The sequence below is a fragment of the Anastrepha ludens genome, chromosome 2, assembly GCF_028408465.1.
Source record: "Anastrepha ludens isolate Willacy chromosome 2, idAnaLude1.1, whole genome shotgun sequence".
Taxonomy (NCBI): Eukaryota; Metazoa; Arthropoda; class Insecta; order Diptera; family Tephritidae; genus Anastrepha; species Anastrepha ludens.
The window spans coordinates 101171997-101193274 of record NC_071498.1 but is presented as its reverse complement, the minus strand read 5'-3'; the positions used below and the strand labels follow the sequence as shown (position 1 = coordinate 101193274).

Sequence of the window (21278 nt, the reverse complement as noted above, 5' to 3'; positions counted from 1 at the left end):
ACATTAAATTTCTATTCTTATTATTACTATTGGTTTTGAATCCAATAAATACTCCAAATTGTAAGAAAATATTGGAGTCTTGCAAAAATATTATGAAGTTGACATATTTGAGATATTTGCAAGTTCGAGTAATTATCAGAATTCGTGTTTTAAAATCAAAAATTATGTATTTTTTTTGTTTGCCTGGGCTTATAACATTGTTGCGCGCATATTACAAATATACCTAATAAAATAAATAAATAGTAGCAGAATAATTTACTATTATTAGTCTCATGCTAGTACTGGGACTAACAGAGGTTCAAGATTCTTTGTGATACCACAAATTGCACTTATTCCCCTACAACCAATTGATAACTTTCTGCCTGGTGCCGGGCAATGGCAGGGGAGATATTATGTGATCACAGCTCCTATAGAAATCATTACAGGTAGTCCTTGGTTTAATAAATAAATATAAGACTATAATATAATATTGAGAGCGAATTCTTTAGCTGTGACTACCAGCAACACAGCGCCCGAGCTATTTGGTAAATGGGCCGTGAACAAACTTATCAAAGTAAAATAAATTCTAATATTTTGGCAGATTTTCAAATAGAGATTTTGATTCTCTATTTTTTACATGATTTTGATGATTTATTTATATAAAACAAATATATGCTTTACTAACTAAAACAGTAAACGTTTTGGGAAAATATATCGTTATTGCCAAGAAACTATTTTATAGCTACCTACATACATAGATCCATCTAGAATACATGTTTTTAATTTTATTTTATTTTTAGGAAGCAAGAATTAGGCTTTCCATTTTTGTTATGGGCAACTTAAAATTAGTTGATTTACATACATATTTTTCATTAAATTGCATGACATTTATTTCTTTCACGTTTCCCGCAAATGGTTGATTACCACAGAGCAGGGCTCATTTTCCAGCAAATTTTTTACGCGACATCCAATGATTTGAAATTTTATATCGTCTTTTTGTACTTTGCCACCAACAAACAGCTAAAATGTTTAATGACAAAAAATATTATTATATTATTACACTTGTTTTCATTTATAAAATATTTTTACTTCCGGATTACTGCTCAAGGCCCACATCTCATCTTCCTCGAGATGGTTTCGGTTAACCTTTAGACCTGTGACGAATCGTAGCTTATCAGGATTATAGGCGACTACCTATGTATGTATAATTGGAGAAGATTAAAATATTTGAAATTTTGTTAAGGTTTGAATAATCAAAGAAAATTAGCAGATTTGTAGAAAAGTTGTATGTTAAAATTTCTGCAACAGAATTGGGCACTTTGATTTCTTGTTCTTCTTTATTGAAGAAGGATAATTTTGTGTGGAACGGCACCTTATATGAATGCTCGTTGAAGGAGGTTTAAATACGCACGATTTTGAGAATTTATTTTTTTTGAAAATTCACATAAATTACAGTTCACCTTCTCTAGTTCTGAACGTTAACGTAATGTATGCACATCCATATAATAAATGGAACGAATTGCATCGTTAAGTACTTCTGTGTCGAATATACGAGTTAATAAAAATGAAATACAGAAGACGAGTCTTGGTCATCCGTGCCGTAGAACAAAAAAAAAAATTAAAAGTGGGCGGTAGATTAAAACCACTCTCGTAACATTTTTAAGTTAAGGTTAAGTGTGCACATCAAATATACAGCAAATACCCTTTTAAAGTTTTATACGAATCTCGGTAATTTTTTTTTTTAAATAACTCACTTTTAATATTTACAAAAGGAAAAACATCTGTAGATATATTGAAGGGCTTTTAGGCTAACTTGGGCTTAAACACTCTCTAGAATATCTTTTACAATTTTGATAAAATTTAGCATAGACAATCTGTATTCAGCATCATATTCGTATGCATTGATGATTGTAATAGGAGAAGGGGGGGCCTCACCGTGAAGGACTTTCATTCTACTTTAACTATTATATTCCGATTCTAGTGAACATTCGCACACTTCACTTGACGTGAATATATTGAGATTTTGATGGAATTGTTTATAACTCATATTCAATGTTAAAGGAAATCATCTGTGGGAGTAATTCAAAAAGGTAGGATGCGAGCCTCGTTGTTGTACGGGGTGCGCCATCTTTTATGTCGGTATGAAAACATTGAATAGCTAACAAAAAAAATTGATTTGTGTAAGTGAGGTATTTTTATTTGGTTTGGTTATTTACAATTTATTAAAACTATTTTTTTAGTACAATATCAATCAAATGGCCACCTTTATTAGCAATCACAAACTGCGATCTTTTTTCTGCGTTTGCCATCACTTTGTCAAGCATTTCGGTTTTTATAGCGTCGATTTCGGTTGTTTCGGTGTAAAGCCGAAGTCGATCGGTTGGTAAATGACAGAGTTATTCAGCGTTTACTGTCCGTATGTAGATGAAGATGGCGCACAATGTGGTACACACATTCGTACAAATATTTTATATAGGCACTTTCATGACAATTTACTAGCAACATTTTGAGAGCAGAAACGTTCTCGGCCACTAGTTTAGCTTACAATCCTACGACTGTCGAGTCTAGCTATCAAAGTGACCAGGTTTTAATTCGGCGAAGCACTATAACTTCAGTTGCAATATCCAAAAACTTATTGCTACACTTTTACATACATAGTTACAACACCAACATTATTACCCAACAACTTTAACACGAGACTAATGTCAATAGGGAAGCAATAGAAGTCATATCTAGTCCCTTTTGGTTTATAGAATAGGTGAGGTACAAATTTTCAGTAATTTTGCTTTATTTCGATGATCAAATCAATATTCTTTTTAAATTAATTATCCTTCAGCAAATAGTTTCCATTTATTTATTAACATTTCCGATGTTTGATCTATATTTTTGACGCCCTTATACAAGAATGGAGGATTTGCTATCCCATTGCGAACGGTTTTGGCTCCATAAATAGAACGAATTTTGCCTGTCTGTTCCGACTTTTGTAGTAATGGTATTGAAGAATATACATAATTTTCTTTTTTTTTTACAATATTGTAACACACAACTGTTTTTCATTAAACACAAAACTGTCCAATTACAATACTTTTTCGAAGAGTATTGATACCTTCGCGCTATACGGGGATGCCTTTTATATTTTGTGTATTTGAAACATTAAGTGTGATGAGTTGTTATTCGATACTTTTATCGAAAAGTTTGGTATTTTTTTAGTATGAACTAACATATATCGCTTTCACTTACGAGCTTTGTTATTTTTGCAGTGAATTGAAAAATTTGTCTCACCCAAAAGATGAAATTAACTCGTGAGAATTTTTATGCGAAGATTTATTAAGATTTTCGACGTGGATTATCGGGACAGAATAGCTTAAGATCGTAATGTAACATATCGCCAGATATGTAAAGGCATTCTTGGGCATTAGTGGGTTCAGCATACATTCAATATTTCTCATCAAGAAGATTTGTTCTCGTTGGATACACCGTAATTTGACAATTGCCCAAAAAAGAAACAGTGTAGATTGGAGTAAGTGTTGAAGAAATTCAGGCGCGGTGGTTCAAAGCACGTCTATGACATCATAACAGATGACGAATCTTGAATCAATGCATATGAACCGGAAACATAACAGCAATCGACATTATGGGTGTTTCAAGGCGAGCTTAATCCAATAAAAGTTGTTCGCGGAAGAAGCTCTTCAAAGCAAATGGTCGCCTGTTTTTTCGGAAAATCTGTTTATGTCGGAACTGTACCACTAGAGAAACTTAAAACATTCAATTCAGAGTGGTACACAACCAATTGTTTTTCAGAAGTTTTAGGAGAATTAAATGAAACCTACCGCTGAGGACGAATCATTCTGCACCAATACAATGCGAGCTCTCACATATCGGCTCACACAAGAGTGTTTTTCAGCACTTAAAAGATCGAATTAACGCGTTATCTGCCTTACAGCCCTAATTTGGCACCTAATAATTTTGTTTGCTTCCGAACATCGAAAATAAAATGTGAGGTCAACATGTTTTAACGCCTGAAGAAGCTGTTGAAGCCTTGGAATGGATATCTGAGTGGTAAAAGTGCTTTGCAAATTGCTTCAGGCAGAAATGTATTAACTTTCAAGGAGAATATTTTGAACAGCAATAAAGCCATTTTCATTATTATTTTACTACGTTTCCATTATTCAGCGCAAAATATGAAAGGCAACCCTCGTACAATGCAGTGCAAAGTATGCAATGTACTCGCACATCCTGAGATATGGCGTACGAAAGACGTGTAGCAGAAAATGGTCAAAACTTTTTACTGCACTTAATATTTAAGTATTAGAAGCATAGTAAAAATATAGAGGAAGCAACTATTACCTTAAAATAAGTAAATGTAGATAATTACCTTTAAATGATCCGAATCATAATCGCTATTCTCTTCCCATGCAATCAAAGCACTTGAACTTATCAAACTGCAATATAAATTACCATCACTATCCATAGCTTCAGATTCACATTGTATGCCTCGACTGCCAATGATCCTGAACTCATTGAACAGCTTATTTTGCGTTTCTAGATTTGTGGGCTGTGCCCAGAGAGAAGCATTATTGACTACAAATAATGGTACACTCACTTCCAGGAAGCTATTAAGGGCGTGAAAATATAGGCGCCGGTCATCTGAAAGGAAAACAGAAATAGAAAATTGAAATATTTGAATATACTATATAACTAAGTTATATACGCTAGCGCATTCTACTAACAAAACTACATATGAATATACGTAAGTATTATACAAAGTTTATATAAGTTTATTAATGAAAACGTAATGTTTTTGGTATAATATACAGTTATATATAAAGTGGCGCAAAGTTAATTTTCAATTTTGTTTTTTTTTTATTTTGTATTTTGTATTTTTCAATATAAATGATCGGATGTTTATTTCATTATAAAGAGGAAAGTATGCCGTTAATAGTGGCAAATAACATCAGACAAATTACCAACACGACCACGCTTACAGGACAATATCCTTTTCATGAAATTTTCCATAACCGAATTGCAAAGTGGCTGCCCGATGTCTTCGATAGCCTCACGAATTCCATCTTTGAGGTCTTGAATCGACCTTGGGCTGTTGGCGTAGACCTTTTCTTTCACGTGGCCCTAAAGAAAAAAGTCACAAGGTCTTAAATCACAAGATCTCGGTAGCCAATTGTGATCACCTCTTCGAGAGATAACACGGTCCGGAAACTTTTCCCGTAAAAGATCAATAGTTTCGTTGCTTGTGTGGCACGTAGCGCCGTCTTGTTGAAAATAAACGTTGTCCAGATCAATACCATCCAATTCCGGATATAAAAAATCGTTAGTCATCTCTCGATAGCGCAATCCATTCACCAATAACATCTGTTATCAATGGTTTAGTTGCTTGTATGGCACGTAGCGCCGACTTGTTGAAAATAAACGTTGCCCAGATCAATACCATCCAATTCCGGCCATAAAAAATCGTTAGTCATTTCTCGATAGCGCAATCCATTCACCAATAACACCTAGAAAACCCTTTATCGTGGTGATGTGCTAGAAAAGTGTACCAAAGACTTCCAGATCACGATAGCCAAGGGTTACTGCCTTTACTTGGGCAGAAGAAGTCTCAAGAGAAGTACTTTGAACACCCCCTAGAGGTTTTTAAAAACATTTAAGGAGTTTAAACAACTGTTTCATTAGTTTAACAGAACGTTGCTTAAAAGAGTCCGTATAAATTTATTAAACATTTTCAAGCAATCTCAGCAATGACATAAAAAACAGTTTTTCAAAAAGCCGGATGTATTTTCGCATTAACTCACTTAATACGTATTTAAAACATTTGTTTAAGTGGGTAAGTCAATTGGCAAAAGGTTATGTTGTTCAGAACATTGCGAAAAAAATCCTTCATTTTTGTTAGAGTATAGGTTCCATAAGATTACGAAAAGATAGGAAATGTAACTATTTCTTAAAGCGGGCTTAACTTTTGCCCTGATTTTCGCGTACCTCTGAAATATCTACAACATTAAGCTAAGAGCGTACCAAATAGCGCAGTCACAACGAACAACACTTGTAGTTATTGCATCATTAGAAAATACCCAGCACGTGCTGCTAAACCGTTAAAGTAAAATTATATATGAAAAAGTTGTGGTGAAAAGATTAATCCATATCAGCAGATATAAGAACAGGGAGCATTTTTCACCTTTGATTTAAATGTTTCTTTCAGCTTATCCCGTTTAGTGAAGTTTGGCGAATATGCGCTAATATGCATTAATTAATATAATATGATATTTTAAAGTTTTTTAGCAAACAATAGTACTTCGATTGGTTCATTAATTTTTGATTTATTCTTCTTCTTAATTGGCGCGATAACCGCTTACGCGATTTTGGCCGTGTCCAACAAAGCACATCAGTCGTTTTTTTCTCGTGCTAACCGGCGCCAATTGGACACACCAAGTGAAGTCAAGTCCTTCTCCACCTGATCTTTCCAACGCAGTGGAGGCCTTCCTCTTCCTCTGCTACCACCAGCTGGTACCGCTTCGAATACTTTCAAAGCCGGAGCGTTTGTATCCATTCGGACGACCTGATCTAGCCAACGTAGCCGCTGGTTCTTTATTCGCTGCGCTATGTCTATGTCGTCGTAAAGCTCATACAGCTCATCGTTCCATCGCCTGTGATATTCGCCGTTGCCAACGTGCAAAGGTCCAAAAATCTTACGCAGAATCTTTCACTCGAACACTCCAAGCGTCGCTTCATCGGATGTTGTCATCGTCCACGCTTCTGCGCCATACGTTAGGACGGGCATGATGAGAGTCTTGTAGAGTGTTAGTTTTGTTCGTCGAGAGAGGACTTTACTGCTCAGTTGCCTACTTAGTCCAAAGTAGCACTTGTTGGCAAGAGATATATTTTACGTTGGATTTCAAGACTGATATTATTATCGGTGTTAATGCTGGTTCCTAAGTATACGAAGCCCTTTACAACCGCTGTCAACAGTGACGTGTGTGCCGATACGCGATTGCGCCGACTGTTTGTTTTCTTTGCCTCTTTATCAAGTTTGGAGAAGGCAGAACTCACAGCCGAACAGTTAAGGCCAATGATTTTGATTTATTGCATGCCATTTGGGGTAGTTACCTCAAGACAGAGCTAGACGAATAAGTTGAAATGTACATATTTTTTACTTCATTTTTCCTTCCTTTATAAAGCCTTATATTTTTAAGAAAAAAAAAAAAACGACAGAGGCAAAGTTGAACACTTATATAAAGTTCGAAATATTGGTGATATCGGTAAAAGCGATTCCATGTCAAGTAATCCAAGAATTTGGGACATTGCTGTAAATTTTTCTGAAATTTTATTTATTGAGTAAATTAGGAGTAAACTTAAAGACTTTTGAAAAAATTACTTAATTTTAAATTTATTCAATGTTGAAAATTTTGCTATAGAGTTTTTGAAATAAAATATGTTCGGTTCTTTCTAACCGATCTATTTTTTTTTTTATATTTCGGGATGAATATACTTTTTGAAAATTTTTTATGGAAATACTTTGTATATACGAGCATACTGCTAGTGCTGCGCAGCTGCAAAATATTTTTTCCTAGTTCGTTAGACGCATTTAACTATAACTCGAAAAGTTATAGCAATCCTTTCAAGGAACTCAGTAGTCCGCCATTATATAAAAAAAATCTGAGGGGTAGGTGTTTTTCAAAAATGTCAAAAATAGTTTTTCCTAAAATTTTGATCAAAAGAGAGAAACATGTTTTTTTAACATTTTATTAAGTATATTTTATACTAAAAACAAATAAAAGTATACATTCTGTCAAAAAAATATCGTGAATTGTTCATTTAAAAAGCGCGCGGTACACATGTCTCAATTTTTTTTGCTGGTTTTGCGTGATCTATTTATATCAGTCCACCGCAGTCACTATAGATAAAAATATTGAACGAAGAGTTTGTCTAAAGTTTTGAGTTTTGAACGGGTTTGTGCTTTATCAAAAACACGGGTCTACGAGTAGTATAAGGCTTTTGTAGAGGGCCTAGAAGTCGTGAAAGATTTGCCCCGATCTGGTCGCCCATCAACGTCTTTAACGGTTGAAAACATCGACAAAGTCAAGAAAATGGTGCTGGAAACCCATCAAACCATCATTTAAGTTTGAGGGAGTTAGCTCGTGACCTTAGCGTGTCTCGCGAATCAATTTACAACATCAGTTGGACATGAGACGCGTGGCTGCTCGACTCGTTCCAAGAGAATTGAATTTCTTTCAAAAAATTAATCGGAGGAAGGTGGTTGAAGACATGCTTGAGCAATGAATTCGGACCCAACGTTTATCCAGCGCATAATAACAGGGGATGTGACGTAGGTATATGAGCTTGACATGTAAACCAGTCAATAGGCGGCTGAATGGCGCTATCCACATGAGCCGAAACCCAAAAAACCACGTCAAAGTCGGTCAAAAGTGAAAGTCACTTTTCGTTTTCTTTGATTATCATGGTGTTGTGCACTCGGAATTCGTTCAAACGGTTCTACGGTAAATACAGGAAATTATTTGGAAGTTATGCGACGTTTGAGGGAGAATTTGCGTAGGAAACGGCCCAATTTGTGGAAAGAAAACTCATGGATCTTGCACCATGATAATGAGATGCACCAAGTCTCATATTGTGAATACTTTTTTGACCAAAAACTCGACAAATATCATCGAACAACCGCCGTATTCACCGGATTAAGCCCCCTGCGACTTTTTACTCCTCCCAAGCCTTAAATTGCCACTCCGCGGCCGCCGCTTTGAGTCGATAGAGGCCAAACGCATTTAAAATGTGCTTTGATGACTGGACTAATCGCTGGCATAAGTGTATTGCTTTTTCATGGCAGAAATACAATCGGAGGCTTGCCATTGCCTGCCGAGGGGCGACCGCTATTATATTTTCTTAATTTTGGTGGTCTCAAAATTATACATTTTGTTTTTTTAATACAATCAGCTTACTTCTTCAGGCCTGTAAATAAACAAATTTTCAGAAAAATTTACGACAATGTCCAAAATACCTGGATCACTTAACATGGAAACGCTTATAAATATTTGGTTCCTACTAAGAATATAAAATGGCTTCAGGCACATACATATCTCCATACCACATCCTAACATACGTTTTTTGTAATATTCTAATATCTCTAGCTGATATTGAGTAATTTGCTTGCGAAGAAAAATTGTAGGTTTTACGACGACTAAATTTTGATCATACACTATAACAAATAAGTTTTACCTTCTTCTTTCTCCTGCTGCCGTGGACTAATGCTCACTGTGAAAATGCCACTATTACCCGTCTTGTCCTGTGCCAACAGCTGATCTGGTTGCATGTATGCATTTTGTATGCGCCAAGATCGACCTTCGTTCATATTGTAAACTATCAGCCCATAACCCCAAGGATCAGCGATGTAGATCATAGTATTAGTACATTCTGCATTCCTTGTCGATTCACGCACATCTACAGCGAGTGCTGTAAAAATTGAGATGCCAGGAGTGTATTGCGATGCAGGAATAACATAACGGTGTATCAATCGATCGGTGACCAAGTCAAAGGCCAGTATTTGGGGAGCACAATATTGAATGCCGTTTATTTGACCCAAATCAACCACCCACAAACGCCAGCAATCATCGATCTAAAAGCAGCGAACGAGTAGAATTTTAATATATGTACATTGCATACATATAAAGATTATTACGATATTCATAGTAAATGCTGCTTACAAGAGTTCTAATTGCTGATGTTATTCCGCTACAATTCTGACCAAAACTCGAATGCCAACCATAACTGGGGTAGGGCACCATAAGTGGATTGAGAAGTGTTGAATTGTCACTATCAGCCACCACGGCTAGAGAGTATAGAACGCCGTAGCTTAAACGGGGAATTGTAAGGAAAGTGCGATGGTAACCGTCATCTAAAGCAAGAAGAAAAAAAGCGATATTAGAATATGTGCAGTAGGCAGGGGAGCAACTAAGATTTTTTTCGGGGGGAGGTTTCGTATAAAACCCACTCATAAACATAAATAAATAGAATAAATAAGTTTTTGTGTTATTAAATATCTTATTTATAAAAAGTGAATCAAAATTAAATGTAGACATACATGTTCAGGTACATAGCTACCCGAAGTATGTGCACATAAAAGGAAATAAAAAAACACGTTTAAACTTCTATAAAAATTATAAAAAATACAAAAAAAAAACAAAAAACAAAAAGAAATTTTAATTAATTAATTTTTTATTTATAACAAATCAATTCCAAATCATAATGAGAAAATAATAATATTTAGTAGGTTGGAAGTAAAAAAAGTTCTGTAATTTAAAAATTCAAGTAATGCAAATGAACTTTTATTCTCATTCTCTTCTTTTTATTCTGTTACGGGAAGAGTTACTATAAGTAGAATAGTTAATAAATTATATATGGGGTGTTTTTTTAGCTCCATGACAACTATCGATATCGATAACCATGGTGTGACAAAAAATCAATCTGTTCGCAAAGCATTGGCGGTATCATTGGCTTTTAAAAGAGGATGCGGCTGCCGTTGCGATGAATGGCGAGCGCTATCAAGACTTGTTGACTGAATTTCTGTTTCCAGAAATTAATCACCTAAACATCGATGATATTTGGTTCCAGCAAGACGGTGCAACTTGCTATACAGCATGCTTTACAATCAATTTTGTGAAATATTCAAGCCACCATTGACGCCGTACGGCCAGATTTCTTGGAAAATATGATTGATTGAATGCACCACGTAACTCGTATTCATCGCGGAAATATGTCGGATGTCATATTCTAAAAATAAATGCCATGAAATTATCTACCAGATTATAATAAACGGAATTGACTTCAACAATATTTCTCTTTTGTATTATAATTTTAAGTTCTCAAGTTCTTAAAAAACGCCCGATATATTCGCTCTAGATTGGGTATCAATATAGATTCACTCAAGCAAGGAGCAAGAATGCGCAACACCTTCGTCTTTGAACGAACGATAAAGACAAAATATATTATAGTAGATCGCAGAGATTGTAGAGATTCCAAAAAAAGTCTAGAATAATAATATTTATTTATTTATTTATATGATGAATCTTTTTAACAGTTTAATGGCTTTGAAAATGTTTGTGTTCTTCCTCGGACTTCTTATTGTAAATTTTTATCCCAAAAATTTAATTTCTTTTGAATTATCACAAAGCACCCTTCTATTTAATCACCATAAAAAATATGTTATTTCTTTTAAATCGTCAAGACACGAGGTGTTGTCTGGAAAAAGTGGTTGAAAGTCTAGGACTATATTTTAATGTTTTGAAAATATATCTTTTATTGTTAATTATTTTCATTTAATTATTTACTGAAGAAAAAATTAGTCAACAAAAACCAAATGTCTTACAGATTAATAGAGGTGTTTTATCAAAAAATACATACAAAATCTTAAGGAGTAAGAAGAAAAAATAACAAAACATAATAAATCAAATTATTTATAAGTATTAAGTATTAAAGTGGAAGCAAAGTTAATCTCTAAAGATTTGTAGATCGTATTGTATTTAATCAGCGGTCTAACGCGCAGGGTTTTTATAAAGTCAAAATGGAATAAAGTCGAAATGGAATGAATAATATCAAAGACTAAAGATAAAGACAAAATAGATCGCCGAGTCCGCAGATATTTCAAATTGATGAGCGGGCATCTTGAATATTACGATGGTATGAGGATATAAAAATGAGGGAAACGTAGAGAAAAGTAAATGAAAATTTTTTGGATACGTTCAATTCGAGTTATATGACAGGCATGACAAAGTCTCTAGAAGAAAGATGCCTATTTCATTTTATAACGAACGAATGATGTGTAGAGCAATTTAAAAGTATATAATATCCTTTAACCCCGGGTGCAGCGTAGGGCCAAAACAAAGTTATTGAAGTCGTTAAGCTTATTAACAAGTTGTTTTTTAAATTTTAGTATTGGAGTTCCTTAGGTCGGCATTTATCTACCGTATCGCCAGGAGATCTTTGGTTTACCACAACTTTTTGCGCCTTGCTGATTCCAAGAAAGGACGTCCCTGCAGACTTCGCAGACTTATTTGCGCAGCCTACGACATATCTAACCTAATGGTCTGCATTTGTTGGTTAGCTCGATAGGGATTTGTTTTGTCGATTTCAATGACTTTTGTTGTTTTACATGTGGTCAGATTGGTCCACCTAGCTTCCACTCGCCTATTCATGTAGTCGTCCATTTCGTTGTATATAATAGATGTGCAGCCTTCTGTTTGCGGCTAACCTTTCTATGGCCTCCCTGCTCCGTAGAAAATTTTTGGATTTGATAATATTGCTTTTATTGCTGATTGACTGTCCATGTATATATTAATTGTTGAGTTATTTCTTGTTTTTGTGTAGGCCAGCACCGCGGCTTTCCCCGTAGCAAAAACTTCCGCTTGGGAAATACTGCTCTGATAGGCTGCCTAATCCCTAGTTTTGAGCAGGGATAATTCGTCCAGAGCAGCGAGTCGCTGAATCCTTTCCAGTAGCAATAATTCAATTTTCTTGTCGCAGTCCACCGTACTAAGGCCCCATACAGTAATATCGGTCTAACTACTGCCATGTAGCACCAATGCATCAGTGAGGGCGATAGACCCCAAGTAACGCCCAGCATTCTTTTACATGAGTACAGCGCATTACTGGCCTTTTTCACCCTTTCCTTAACATTGTGCTTACTGTCCAGTATTACTCCGAGGTACCTTGCATGATCTTTGAGAAGTAGTTATTTGTTGCCTGGCTTCGAGAGGTTCCACGCCGGGACCTTATACTTCCTAGAAAAAAGTATAATGTCCGTTTCTTCTGCGTTTATCCCTAGCCCTGCGCGAGATGCCTATTGGCGTAAAGTTTTAAGTGTGTAATTCATCACATTACTGAGGGTGGTCAGGTACTTCCCCGTAATTACTATAGCTATGCCATCTGCATATGCCACTAGTTTTGGTGCCCCTTTGTCAAATTTCTTAAGCAATTCAAGCAAGGATAGTACCCCAAATTGTGGAGTACCTCTGCATGCATATTTGGTAACGCTCGTATCGTTCCACTTCTCTTTTATCTTCCTGCTAGCTAGTAGCTATTTTATCCGTAGATAAAGCGCGGGTTGCACATTAAGTGACTCTATGCAATTTAAAATAGTATCTTTCGTCACGTTGTTAAAGGCCCCTGATATATCTATAAATGCTTCTAGAGCATACTCTTTATATTGTAATGCCTTTTCTATGTACAAGTACGAGTACAAGTGAGTGAAGTGCAGTTTCAGTAGATCTGCCATTAGTGGATAATTCGTCCAGAGCAATTGTGTCTCTGATGTATGCGTCTAGAATCTTCTCTGGTGTTTTCAGAACAAATGAAGTCAGATTAATGAACCTGTATTCCTTCGAGTAAAGGGGGTTGCTTTTTCTTGTTTTTAGATTGCGAATAAACTAACACACATTTTTACTAACATGTGCGTCAATGCCAGCATCTGAGAAACCACAACATTACAACGTGCTTACACATCCTTATTATTTAGCTTTAGGGTCACTATTTTACATACTTGCATTGTTTCAAGTAAGATTTTTGCTAAATTTATTTTATTGAATTTGTAAATTTTTTGGTCATGACAAGCGTGATGAAAAGTCCATCCTTTATTGATATCAAAATTTCGAGCCCCAAAACCCCCTATGGTTTTTTATTATTTTTTGTTTGTCTTCTTTTTGGTTTTTGCTTTTCACTTAGTTAAACACACACACATTAACTCACCACCATATTCCACATCCACATCGACTGGTAACAGCTTATCCTGTGCATATCGCATTGCATTCAGTTTCAATGGTTGCTGACAATCCTCCGGCACAGTTAAGTTCAGCTCAGTCCATTCATGAAGCGTGACAAATTCTTTTCTACGCAATACAGGTATAACATCACTTTCTGCATCATCCGCAATGACCATACGGAGTAGTAATTGTGCGAAGCAACAAAAGATCAGCCACATTTTAAATTATAATTGTCGTTTTCTACACAAAGGCGCCTAACACACAAATAACGAATATAGCAAATTCAAAAGAAAGAAAAATAAAATAATATAGTAAATCAAGTTGCTGAGATGTTTAGCTGGCAACGTCTGCACCGATACGTTTACAAAATCTGACTGAACGCCTTGAATGACTGAGTGCACGCATGCAACATCCTCTTCAAATGCCACTTTTCTGGAGTGAAGACACACTTATCTACGTACATATGTACCTAAATATGTATGTATGAATGTTTGTTGACAGTCTGTCTGTTTGGTTTGTTGGTTTGTAGGCGCTAACCAAATCTAATTAGCTCACAAAATTCTTGAATGCGCCCAAAAGTCAAAGCAAACTATCCATTTCCAGCTGAATGCATTAAAAATTCACTTTATTCTGCAGAGAAGTAACACCAGCGATGGCTATGGTTATTGATTGGTGTTATTTTGCCCTACACAAAAGAGTTTAGGGCATTACATAACTATTAAACTATTGCTTTAACTTCAGGCTGTTAGTTCCACAGTTGAGTTAACTGTGTAAAATCGCAAAACTCTATGTAGCACTTCAGTGAATTCCAATGCATTGAAGACTTTTATTTTCATATCAATCTGAAGATCAGAAACACACACAAGTGTTTAGATCGCCTAACTTGACAGATGGTTGTAGTAGTAGACTCAGCTTGTGTTTTTCTATATTTGCTGACTTGGCATGGCTAGGCCGTTGCTTTAATAAATTTCCTGGTATGGATAATACAGAATTGGCACAAAGCAATCAGTTAATTGTTGTTTTGGAAAATTATTTAAACCGGAGTTATTATAAGACATATAGAAAAAATAAGTTTATACAATATTTTTCAGTGAAAATTTTTTATTTATTATATTATATTATATTTCTGACCTTGGGCGCTTCTAGTGTTGCCTGGCGCCTTCTGAAATTTCCATTGGAAATTTTGAAGTATTTTACCGCACTAACGACGTTTTGATAAGTGGGCCATATTATTTTTGTTTACAGTGGCTTTAATAACTCATATCGGCAAAAAATGGAATTAAACTGAAAACATTTTTGTGCGATTGTGCAAGAGTGCATTGCTGGAATAAAATCCCTATAAAGGGGTTTTCAAAAGACGCGCCTAGGTGTTGTTTTAAAATAAAACATGTAAAAATTTAAATGTTTTCAGGTTTCACTATTTTTACTCGAAATACGGCTGACATCATTTAGATGCCCACCATGCGGACGTCTATAGGGAGAATCCGCCAAACGGTCGATTCATGAATCCGTTACTGTTGAGAACGTCGAGATATCGACGTTGAATGTTGTTCAGTAACACTTAGCAGGAAGACAGAAACTCAATCGTGTTTACGAAATGCTGAGCTATAGTTATGTTATCTCATTCTCGATGCAACAACTTCTTCTCCAAACTCCACACGACCCTATAGTGAAATTTATCGCATATACCTAGATCCGGGGTGTTGGACGGCCATTCTTAGGATATTAAAATTTAGAAAATAAGTGTTGCACCAATCTTGTGTTCTATGAGCTGACGCTTAATCCTGTTTCATCATCAGAGCGCTTTTGGAAGCAGCGAAGAACAACAGCTACCTAGGCACTGAACTTCTTTTTCAATTTTACCTCCTTATTCTACATAAATCAGGGATGTCTTGGCACTGACGCAAATTCTACCGCACTCCATGACAGATTGCGGATTTTGGCGATGTTCATTTTGCAGGTCGACACTTATTTATCCCAACTAGCGCGAAGAGTCAACAAATTTAAGCGTGACACAAATCCCTACTGTGCTAATTAAGTTATTTAAGAATTCTGAATCTGTGCTTATCCATTTCTGCTTGCAAAATGCAGGACCTCTGATAGAAGGTATGCTGCCTCTTTTTCATTAGTAGAGCTGCTACGGAACTACTTCGTACTATGCGAAGCTTTTGCGTACATCTCAAGTTGCATTCGGGCCACAAGATTCATCTGATACAGCCTTCACTGCGAAAAATATATGTTATATGGGGCTTGCTGGTGATGAGTAGCATTGTTGATACCTTTCAGAACGACAGAAGTGGAACTGGAGTGTTTTTAGTCTCAGTTTATGATACATACAAAATACAACTGCTCATTTATATAAAAAAATTACGATGTTTGTTATTTGCGGCTACCCATCGACCTCTCAATGCTGTTTGATAAAAATGTAATTTATCAGTGGAAGATTTACCAAGATTGGAAGATTTACCAAAACGAGCTTAGCTGGACACCCTTCAGCTTCTTCCTCTTATGATAACTCGAGTTAGCGAAGCGCACCACTCCAAATATTTTACAATTTTTCTTCAAATACTTTCAGAGAAGGGTACGACTACGGTCATGTCGACCGAATCAGATTTTTGAGTGATGCTCGTATTTCATTTGCTTTCATTTCACCAATGGCAACCGACATCCCGCCACATGCAGTCATAAATACATTCACATATAAGTGCGTGAGTATTTGGTCAGACGTCTTCAGCCAAATAGCTTTGACTTTGTTTGTCGCTGCAGACAATTGTTTGCATAGATGTGTGAGTGGATGTATGTTTTGGCGCAAAGAACAAACGCACAACCTGCCACTAATGGCTCAACAGGTATAACAGAACAACGGATGAGCAGACAGTGGGTACAGTGGAGCTTGGGTCTGAGTGTATCTTTTAGCTAAATTAAAGTAATCTATGATTTTTTGGCCCACAGTTAGAATGCGTGCCAGGGAGCTAAATTCTATGAACATGTTTTCGCTGTATTTCAAAAGATTTGTTCTCCAAACTGATTTATGTGTATGTACACATACACATCAATATATATATACTGATTGTTATATGTTAGTACTTAGTTTCATCTTTTTACCTTAGAAAACAAACCGAAAGTGTAAACAATAATCAATAAGAACGGAACAAACAAGTCACAAGTCAATTGATTCAACAATGATGCATTCATTGATGCTTCTACTCGTATGTACAAATATGAATGAAGGGTTATTCCAATGGATGCCGCTTGGCGAAGTGCAGCAGAGTGAGATTGAGGCGCTTAGCACATCCCAGCATACACAAATTTTACTGCATCACAAATGAGTATTACCGTTTTGGAAAGAGTCACGAAATGGCGCAAATTGCATGCGGAAAGTATTATATCGCTCGACACGTGTGTACTTGACGCTTAAGCTAGCGAGTAGGATACACATTTTAATATACGATTGATTAACCCTTTCGATTCCGATTTTTTTGCTTTGACTTGAATTTGTCTCACTTGTAATCACATTACTGCTTTTCAAGAAGTTTATCACGTCAATGCAATCTATGTACACTATTTTTTCGAAAGCATTCGACAGAGTTTCTCACAAGATATTATTACCAAAATTATCTAGCATGAATTCAGATCCAAAATTTCTTGAGCGGACTAAATCGTATTTGTCTGACAGAAATTGTGTAGTTGCGTTTGAGTATGTCTATCCACAGCCTTTCAACGCGACTTCACGTGTTTCTGGGTGGTTTACTGGGACATCTACAGTTTATCTTCTTTATTATTTATATCGTGTCCTGCTTCTCTTTATCTAAATATTTATTGTACGTGAACCGTTTCAAGATTTACTTTGCCATTAAAAGCATGCGTGATTCCACGCCCTTCAAGGTGAACTTGTTAAACTGCATGAACGGTGCCTACGGAACCATATGCTTCTCAATATCAACAAGTTCGAACTTTGTACATATAATAGAAAGTTTACACCGTTATCTACGCGGTATCATATTTTTGGACCTATTCTTAAATGTGTTACTGAAGTCAAGGACTTAGGTGTTTATTGGGTAGTCGAAAAAGTCTTTTCGTATTTCTAATCAAACTTCAACTAATTTTTTTTTTATATTTATAATGAACTTTATTAAACCAAATACATATGTACCATTTTGGTCGACCACCTTTTGCCATTTTTTTTTTCTAGAGACATTATTCCATCAGTGTAAAACTTTTGTGGTTTCTCGGCGAAAAACTGCGACAAGTAATTTTCACAGGCTTCTCTTGAAGCCAACTTTACTCCATTAAGAGAGTTCTGCATTGACCGAAACAAATGGTAGTCCGATGGTGCAAGGTCAGGGCTATATGGTGGATGCATCAAAACTTCCCAGCCAAGCTCTCCCAGTTTTTGCCGAGTCATGAAAGATGTGTGTGGCCTAGCGTTGTCCTGATGGAAGACGACGCCCTTTCTGCTGATCAGTTCTGACCGCTTTTTTTCGATTGCTTGCTTCAATTTCATCAGTTGTTGACAGTAAAGTGTAGAATCAATCGTTCGAGCAGGCTGGAGCAGCTCATAGTGGATGATTTTTTCCAATCCCACCAAACACACAACAAACCTTTCGAGGCGTCAATCCTGGCTTTGCGACCATTTGTTGAGTTTCACCACCCTTGCACCAAGATCCTTTTCGCACATTATTGTCGTATTTGATCCACTTTTCGCCTTCTGTTACCATTCGTTTCAGAAATGGTTCGATTTCATTTCGTTTCAGCAAAGAATCGCAGATGTTAATTCGGGCCATTAAATTTTTCACCGACAATTCATTTGGTACATTTTCTAATGGTTCAAAACCGTAATTTCATCAACTTTTTCAACGATAGGTCGACCGGAGCGAGGTGCATCTTTCACATCGAAATTTCCAGAACGGAAGCGAGCGAACCATTGTTGTGCTACACGAACTGATACAGCATCGTCTCCGTAAACTTTACAAATTTCATTGGTGGCTTACGTGGTATTCTTCCCTTTTTTTCTTCATTATTTTCACTCATTTTTGAACAGCTATAATTTTTTTTCAACTTCTCCGAATTTAATTTAAAATGTTAAAATGTCACCTTTCTAACACCATATGATATGACACAATGTCATTGGTAGCACTGGAGATAGATGACTCCAACGACATCTATTGACAAAATACGAAAAGACTTTTTCGACTACCTAATATTTTGATTTGAAATTAAGCTTTTCTACGCATATATACTATATAGCTTGCAAATCATATATTATATTGGCGTTTGTCTGAGTTGGTAGGGCCTGGGCGTGAATAATCAAATGACAGAAAAAGTTCTTTTCTCACTCCTCAGCAGGCAATGACAAATCTCCGAGAGTATTTCTAACCTTTTTTTATTATTCCCATTAGCTCCTTAGCCGCACATTTCACAAATGAAATTCCTCTGTAGCTACTGGCCAAAATTGGATCACTCATTATTGTGTTGGGTTGCCTCCTGTCCGAAAGCTTTGTATGTGTAATATTATTTAGAATAGCGCATAGATCCTTTTATGTTAAAGCCGAGTATCGTCTGTGATTAGAGTTGTGAGTTTTGATGTTGTCTGCGGAGAGGTGACCGCTTTTAGAACAAAATGTTTCTCTCTTAACAAAATATATATTATGATTTTCATATTCGATGTTATAGGTACTCATACTGCTCTAAGACTCAAGTTAAGAACCTAAAGTAGATTGCCTTTAGTTTTTATATCAATTGGTAGGTTATGTTGTTAAAGTTGATGCCTACAACACTGTTTCAAAAAGTCTCCGCGACATTTGGAGCAAATACCTACAAAATAAATCTAAGGTATGCTAAACACATCTAAGGTATTCGGAATTAAAAGAGAGAACGTAGGCTCGAATCTCGGTGAAACACCAAAATTAAGAAAAACATTTTCCTAATAGCGGTCGCCTCTCGGCAGGCAATGCCAAACATCCGAGTGCATTCTGCCATGAAAAAGCTCCTCATAAAAATATCTGCCGTTCGGAGTCGGCTTGAAACTGTAGGCCCCTCCATTTGTGGGGAGGGCCGCTAACATTTCTAGCATCTCATTACCATTTTTGTAGAACGATCTTTATCTTTTGCTTCAAAACAGGACTCAGTTCCAGCGATAACCTCTTCATTAGTAAAATTTCCTACCCGGGGAGCATTTTTTTAGGTCTGCGAACAGCCAGTAGTCGCTGGAAGCAATTCGAAGTTCAGTTAATGTAAAGGGTTTTCCAATAACAGAGGTTATTTTGAATAGGATTACGCTATCGAAAGATGATTAACGATTTTTTATCACCGGAATTGGATGGTATTGATCTGGGCAACGTTTATTTTCAACAAGACGACGCTACGTGCCACACAAGCAACGAAACATTGATCTTTTACGGGAAAAGTTTCAGGACCGTGTTATCTCTCGAGGAGGTGATCACAATTGGCCACCGAGATCTTGTGATTTAAGACCTTGTGACTTTTTTCTTTGGGCCACGTGAAAGAAAAGGTCTACACCAACAGCCCAAGGTCGATTCAAGATCTCAAAGATGGAATTCGTGAGGCTATCGAAGACATGGGCAGACACTTTGCAATTCGGTTATGGAAAATTTCAAGAAAGGGATATTGTGCTGTAAGCGTGCTTGTGGTGGTCATTTGCCTGATGTTATTTTCCACTATTAACGGCATACTTTCCTCTTTACAATGAAATAAACATCCGATAAAATATATTTTAAAATATTATTTTTCTTTGAATATTAAAATAAACGGAACAGTGTGCAAACGTGGCATCCACTTTGATCAGGGCTTTCTCATAGTGAAGTGCTCATGCAATATACGAAAATGGTTCGATAAGCATCCGTGTTTGATGACAGAGGGTGTTCCTGAGGGAAGTTGGTATTAGCATCGTGTGCTGCCATCTAGCAAACGACGGCAAAACAAATTTGAGGCGTATTTTTCAATTTTCAGTAAGACGTGTTTCGTGATTTTCGCTAAGATGAAAAAAAACGATACTGCTTGGTACTGCTTTTTGTTTTTGTATAGGAAAAAATGCGTGGAGATAAAAGCAAAGTTAGATGTTGTCTATGGGGACGCTTCGCATCTATCACCACAGTTAGATATTGGTTCAACGAAATTAAACGTGGGCGAACATCCTTTTTGATAAGGAGCGACCAGGACGCCCGGCAGACGCAGTTACCGATGAAATCATCCAAGAAGTCCACTACAGAATTCTGGCTAATCGACGCACGAAAGTGAGCGAAGTAACAGAAGCCATAGGTGTGTCAACATCACAAGCAACAACAAGCGAATGCGAATGTTAACTTTGGAGCAATTTAAGCGTCGAGTTGTCACCGTTAATGAAATCTGGATTCATCATTGCACACCAGAAATTAAGCAACAATCAAAACAATGGATTTCTCCCGGTGAATATACTCCAAAGAAAGCGAATACAGTCCCATCGGCCGGAAAGATCAAGGCGACGATTTTTGGGATGCGAACTGCGTCATTCTCATGGAATTTTTAGAAAAA

General features: G+C 36.4%; 1 protein-coding gene across 1 annotated transcript; it reads right to left on the bottom strand.

Annotated features, from left to right (window-relative positions):
- Positions 1-655: 655 nt before the first annotated feature.
- On the bottom strand, positions 656-14088 carry LOC128858767 (protein yellow). The gene is made up of 6 exons (XM_054095263.1): positions 13735-14088; positions 9699-9889; positions 9214-9610; positions 4355-4626; positions 1069-1173; positions 656-999 (listed from the first exon to the last, which is right to left on the bottom strand). The coding sequence occupies exons 1-6, from the start codon at positions 13964-13966 to the stop codon at positions 877-879; spliced, it is 1320 nt and encodes a 439-aa protein (XP_053951238.1). The 5' UTR covers positions 13967-14088; the 3' UTR covers positions 656-876.
- Between the last annotated feature and the right edge of the window lie 7190 nt (positions 14089-21278).

Excerpts from the sequence above, each read along its gene's own strand:
- LOC128858767 (XM_054095263.1), bottom strand. The coding sequence starts at position 13,966 with ATGTGGCTGATCTTTTGTTGCTTCGCACAATTACTACTCCGTATGGTC. Across the intron at positions 1,174-4,354 it reads ATGATTCGGATCATTTAAAG|GTAGTCGCCTATAATCCTGA; the intron begins GTAATTATCTAC and ends ATACATACATAG. Across the intron at positions 1,000-1,068 it reads CCTTGAGCAGTAATCCGGAA|CTGTTTGTTGGTGGCAAAGT; the intron begins GTAAAAATATTT and ends TAAACATTTTAG.